The sequence below is a fragment of the Microcaecilia unicolor genome, chromosome 10 (genome assembly GCF_901765095.1).
Source record: "Microcaecilia unicolor chromosome 10, aMicUni1.1, whole genome shotgun sequence".
Taxonomy (NCBI): Eukaryota; Metazoa; Chordata; class Amphibia; order Gymnophiona; family Siphonopidae; genus Microcaecilia; species Microcaecilia unicolor.
The window spans coordinates 138,313,461-138,319,460 of NC_044040.1; the positions used below are offsets into that span (position 1 = coordinate 138,313,461).

At 41.3% G+C, this 6,000-nt stretch overlaps 1 protein-coding gene across 1 annotated transcript in view; it reads left to right on the forward strand.

The window, feature by feature from the left end:
* Window positions 1-5,591, forward strand: part of MTERF4 (mitochondrial transcription termination factor 4) — a 28,237-nt gene extending 22,646 nt beyond the window's left edge. Inside the window, exons 4-5 of the mRNA XM_030216537.1 lie at window positions 2,143-2,502; window positions 4,077-5,591. Of these exons, the coding sequence (XP_030072397.1) occupies window positions 2,143-2,496 (354 nt within the window). The 3' untranslated portion in view covers window positions 2,497-2,502; window positions 4,077-5,591. The remainder of the gene's footprint in view (window positions 1-2,142; window positions 2,503-4,076) is intronic.
* Window positions 5,592-6,000: the final 409 nt, after the last annotated feature.

Consider the following 6,000-nt stretch of genomic DNA (forward strand, 5'->3'; position numbering starts at 1 on the left):
ATTGAGACGAAAATGGCGGAAGCGCAAGGCCAGCAGGGCTCTTCCATATGCTCCGCGTGGACAGCCGAAATAACAGTGGAGGTCACGGCTGCAGTAGAGGCAGCGCTGGATAAGGAACTGCAGGCTCTGTTTGATAGAGCGGAGTCGGTGCATGAAAGGCTGGATGGATTTCATCTTGACCTGGATCACATGCAGCAGAGGATTAGCGGCATCGAGGACCGCATGGAAGAGGCCGCGGGGCCAATGGCGGCCATGCATTAAAAAATGGAGGAGCTGGAACAGAAACTAGATGACCTGGAGATTAGGTCAAGACGAAACAACCTGAGACTTATCGGCTTACCAGAACATCTCAAAGAAGCAGAATTGGCGGAGTATCTGGAGCGCCCGCTCCTGCAGGCGCTGAAACTTAATAATTTACAGGAGCCCTTACGCATTGAGAGGGCACACTGGATAGGTCCGAAAAGAGCAGCTAGGGACAAACCGAGAGCAGTGATCTTGAGAATTTTACACTATGGACATAAGCAGGTGATCATGAAAGCAATACAATTCGGACAACAGCATGATGGCACAAAGGTTTTATGCTTTCAGGATTATTCGTCGAGAATGGCAGCGGCGAGAAGGGCTTTCGCGCCCATTTGTGCAGAGTTGTACAAACGGAAAATTAAATTTGCACTGATGTATCCAGCGAAGCTGAGAATAATCCAAGATGGCACAGAAAAAAATATGGAGACCGTGGAACTGGCTAGAGACTTTATTAAAACTTTACCTCCTAAGGCAGCTGTCACGTCTCTCGTGGAACCTCGGAGTTAGTGAGCCCTTGGACCACTGCCGCGGGGCGGCAGCAGCAGGAGAATCACCCAAACACAGACAAGGCAGAACAGACATACCAGCAAACCCAGGACTGGAACTACCAGGCGGAGACTGCAGCCGAGGCAACTCAAGCTGGAGCAAGCAGGACAAGAATTCAGCCCAAACTTCACCTGCACTTGACCACCGTTCCTCAGGAGTTGAGCCCCTGGGTGCAGGCGGCCGACAGGACTTACCGGACAGGGCTGGAGGCGGTTGGGAGGCGGGGCTAGTGCTGGGCAGACTTATACGGTCTGTGCCCCGACAATCGCAGATACAAATCAATGTAAGGTATACACAAAAAGTAGCACATGTGAAATTATCTTGTTGGGCAGACTGGATCGACCGTGCAGGTCTTTTTCTGCCGTCATCTACTATGTTACTGCTTGTCTATATAAATACTGAGGAGCTGGACTGGATGCCAAGAGAGATGTCTCAGCTCAGTTTTCAGTTCTCTATCTCCACCTGCTGGTTGATGGGTACAACTATTCCACAAGTTCTGGAATAGTGGGAAGGATTAATGGAAAGAATATTATCAGGTAAGACCTAATTTCTCCTTAAGCGTTTTTATTGTTTGTGGTATGATGTCTGATTGATTTATTGTAAACCACTGAAAACATTGTGCTCCAAAGTATATAAACAGCTTTTAATTAAAAAAAAATTGAAATAATTTGAATTATAGGGAGAATGTGAACACTAAGTGAGCCTTGCAGTCTGTCAATTTTCATGAAATTTAAGTTCCATGAAATATAAATGTAGGTTTGTTCCAATTGCTGCGGCATAATCAGATGATAATATAGGAGTGGTATAATACTGGTGTGTTTGTATAATGCTATGCTCCTTGTTATGAGAATGTAAAGAAGGATAGAAATATGTGTATGTATTGTGATTGTGATGTGGGCTTTTCCCCCATTCTCCTTGAAATAATTTATTGATCGTTTTTGCAAGAAAGTTGAGTGTATGTTGCCAGAGAATGTGGTAAAGGCGGTTAGCTAAGCGGGGTTTTAAAAAGGTTTGGCCTGCTTCCTAAAGGAAAAGTCCATAGACCATTATTAAAATGGACTTGGGGAAAATCCACTGCTTATTTCTGGGATAAGCAGCATAAAATGTTTTGTACTTTTTTGGGATCTTTTCAGGTACTTGTGACCTGGATTGGCCACTGTTAGAAACAGGATGCTGGGCTTGATGGACCTTTGGTCTGTCCCAGTAAGGCAATACTTGTGTACTTCTAGCATATGGAAAACTGAATTTTTTTTTCACTCAGTTTTTTTTCCTTTTCTCTCTTTTTATCTGTAGTATGCCTACTTCAGAATGGGAATCAAACAGCAGGAAGCTGTCAAATCTCGCCTTTTTTCTACCACTTTAACAGAAATTAAGAACAGGCATATTTTCCTGGAGCGCCTTGGTCGATATCAAACACCTGATAAAAAGGGTCAGACTCAGATCTGTAATCCTAAACTCAATGATATTATTGGAGTCTCTGAGGATGTTTTCTTGACAAAGATAGCCCAGTCCTCAGCCAAGGAATACCAAGTCTTTAAGAAGCTGTTGGCCCTTGAAGAGGAGGAGGAAGAAGAGGATGGCTCTGATGGAACATCAGGAGATGAAGAAACTGACTCTGAATATGAAGACTCTTATGATGAACCATAGAAAGGGGTGCAACAGGGGGACATCCCTAGAGGGGGGCGTGACAAGATGGCGACCTGAGCGTTTGTGGATCGAGCAGCTGAATTTGTTGGCAGCCTTTTTTTTTTCTTTTTTTCTTACCTCTTCGTTGAAAATGCCCCACACAAAAGGAAGGGGATAGTTAAGGGCCAGACGCCAATGGTCCGAACTTCCTCCCCGACTCAACAAATGCTGGACCGTTTCACAACGCCTATTCTCATATTAAGGACTAGCGATGCCGGCTTGGGAGCCATTGGAGGAGCTATGGCTCCCTCGGAATGGGAGACATCACTTTCGCCGCCCGATAATCATCCTCCGCCTCCAGCGATCGGAGGGCAGAGCGAGGAGGGTTAGTCTACTACGGAAGGCGTGTTAGACCAAACCTCGGCTGGCGCTAATTCCCCCCTTAACGCGGAAGGAACATCTTTGGAGGGGAATCCTCCAGCAGAGATTACACTGCAGGTGATATGGAAGACTTTACAGGGTTTAAGCCAGACGGTAACGAAATCAGCTCAGGAAACTTCACAATTAGTAAGTAAAATTGATTTACTAACTCCTTTGAGAAAACTAAGCAAGAAGCAAAATTACAAACTGACATACTCCAGCAAGAAGTAAAATCTTTAAAATCTGTTACTGAGACCTTGGTAACAGATAAAATGGTAATGCACAGGAAAATAGAACATTTTGAAAATTTCAATTGAAGATTGAACCTCAGAGTATTAAATTTTCCATGGATTAAAGAAATGAGTCCTACTGAAATGTTCAAGAAGTACCTACAAGATATTTTACTATACCCAGATTCAGCTATTCCTCCTTTAAATAGAATATTTTATTTACCAATTCCTCAGCAAGCTGAACCAGGTGATGGTGAAAAAAGTAAATTGAGGAATTTACCATTGGACTACCAAGATCAGTTGGACATTTCACTAATATTAGAGACATCTTTATCTCAGATTGACTACCGTAGAACTCTTTTGATATCATTTGTTTTTGAGCAGGATATGAATGCAGTTTTGAAGCTGTATTTTAAAAATGCTTTAAAAACTTTTTGTGGTCAAAGAGTGTGGGTATATCCGGATGTTTGTAAAACAACTCAAGATAGGAGAAAGAAATTTTTGTTGTATAGAGAAGAGACCCGAGAGTTGGGGACAACATATTTATTGGCCTACCCATGTAAATGTCTGGTCAAATACTTGGGGGTAAAATACACGTTTTTGAACCAGAACATCTTAAAGCATTTCTAGAAATGAAAAAATTAGCCATTAAACCCGCAGAGTAAGAAATATCATCTGATTATCAAAGTTATGAAGGGAAGATAAGGTCAGGCCATATACGTACTTTTCTTTTTTTTTTCCTTTTTGAGATCTCCTATTATCTGAATCACTCCTCCCCCATTGACTGAATTGTGGTCTAATCAATTGTATAACTTGTTTTTTCCTTCTAGGTTTAATGAATGTACTTGTAACTTTTAATAGCATGACTAATTTTGTTTTATTGAACTATTCAAGTTATACAATGTCTTTCAAATTGCATGTTTACATGTAATAAAAAAAAGAAAGAAAGAGGTGCAACATAATCCTGGAATGGACTAACAGAACCTTTTATCAGCCATGTGTTAGTGGTCTTAGAATTCTAACTTGAATTCCTGTTCCTTAAAATCCGCTGATAGTAAATAAGAAGTGGTTAGAGTATGGGCTTCCCAGACCTGTCCTTGTTCCACTTCAGCTGGCTTGGTTTTCAGGATATCCACAGTAGTGAACAGGCATAAGATAAACTTAAACCCATTGGTATATTCAGATTTTATCTTATGCATATTTATTTTGGATATTCTGAAAATCTGACTGGCTGTGAGCAGGTTTTTGAAGCCCTGTGCTGGAGTCAACCTGTTAAGGGAAGAGTGGAGCCAAGGATCATCCACGTTCTGCATAGAATAATGCAGTTCATAAAATCTGTTGAATACTTTCATGACCAAGTAGATTCCTCCAGCTCCTATGGCACTTCAGCTCAGTTGGAACCAGGGATGGGATTCTGGTACCATAAGCCTTCCTTCATAACTAGAGATTTTTCCTTATAAGACATGTTTCTCCTTTCAACAGTCCACTCATTGCAGCAACAATCCCTGGCTGGGGACTCTGCATGATGTTTTTTTCATGGCCCATTGTGGAGTTCAGAAGCTGGCTACTGGGTGTCGTCCTTCAACAGTGAGAATGATACTTAAAATTGATGGATATTTAAAAATTTTCCATTATGGAGCTAATGGTCATTTATGTTGTGGAAGATAGAGGGCAACTATTGAATGAATTTTATACATAAAAATAGGGCTTCTGAAAACTGCCCAGCATCTGTGTTCATGTAGTATATACATGCTTACTGAGGAGGCATTCCTAGGGGCAGGGTTGGGAGAGAGCACACTTAAATGCATATCAAGTTTTCATTAGGTGTAAGTTGGTTGCATACTTTTTCTGATTTAGTCTTCAAAGAGTTGGTTGCATACTTTTTCTGATTTAGTCTTCAAAGAGTTGGTTGCATACTTTTTCTGATTTAGTCTTCAAAGGGAAATTTGGAAAGTCTACAGATAGAAAGTATCTTTCGACTTTCACACATATGTACTTTGTTTGAAAGTTGCACATGTTATCTGGGACTAATTCAAGAGAAGTCTTGTGCTCTGAGTTGTAAGACTCCATTTGCTGCTGAGTCTTTGTGTACCTTTGATTCATTTTATTTTTTTTTTGTGCTTCCAGGTTTGGAATTTATAGATTTTTGCCTTGACTTTTAACACGTCACATTGTATCTTCTTTGTGCCTGTTTGTAGATGTACTTTGGTTTGGAAAGTGCTTTTAATCAGGGATTCTCAACCTGGTCCTTGGGACATGTCCCGTCACTGTGATTTTGAATGTGTAAGAGAGATGCATATCTGTCTCGTGCTGTTTTCCATTATGCTTATTCTGAAAACCCAGCTAGCTGGAGGTGTCCCAAAAATTGGACTGAGAATTGCTGACCTAATCTTATAAATCAAACAAAGGAAAAAAAATTGTGATGACCTTATCCCATTACAGTGTGATCAAAGATTTTGGATAATAAACAGAGCCTGCTAAGATCTTATATTTCATGATGCAGCAATTTAGATCTTTTTTTTTATATATTTTTTTGGGTGTATTGTACCTTACCGTGTTCTCATATGATATTTTGGGTTATCTAAGCATATTTTGAAAAATGCAGTAGTACCCGTTGTTGAGGGTCCCTTTGTCTGCACACATGTGGCCAAACACATTAAGTGGGTAGGAGTAGGGGATAGAGGGGCACCCAGGCCCTACGCCCAAGAATTCTGCCCCCCCTCCCAATGTACCCTTCCTCATTGACATAATTTTTAAAATGTTAGGGCTGGTCCAGGCAGGAGCCATATGTCAAGACACATAGTGCTGTCTGCTCATGTTCTTCTGCTGAACCCTACTCCTTCCTGGCTTCCATATGGAACAAACAGCCTGGCTG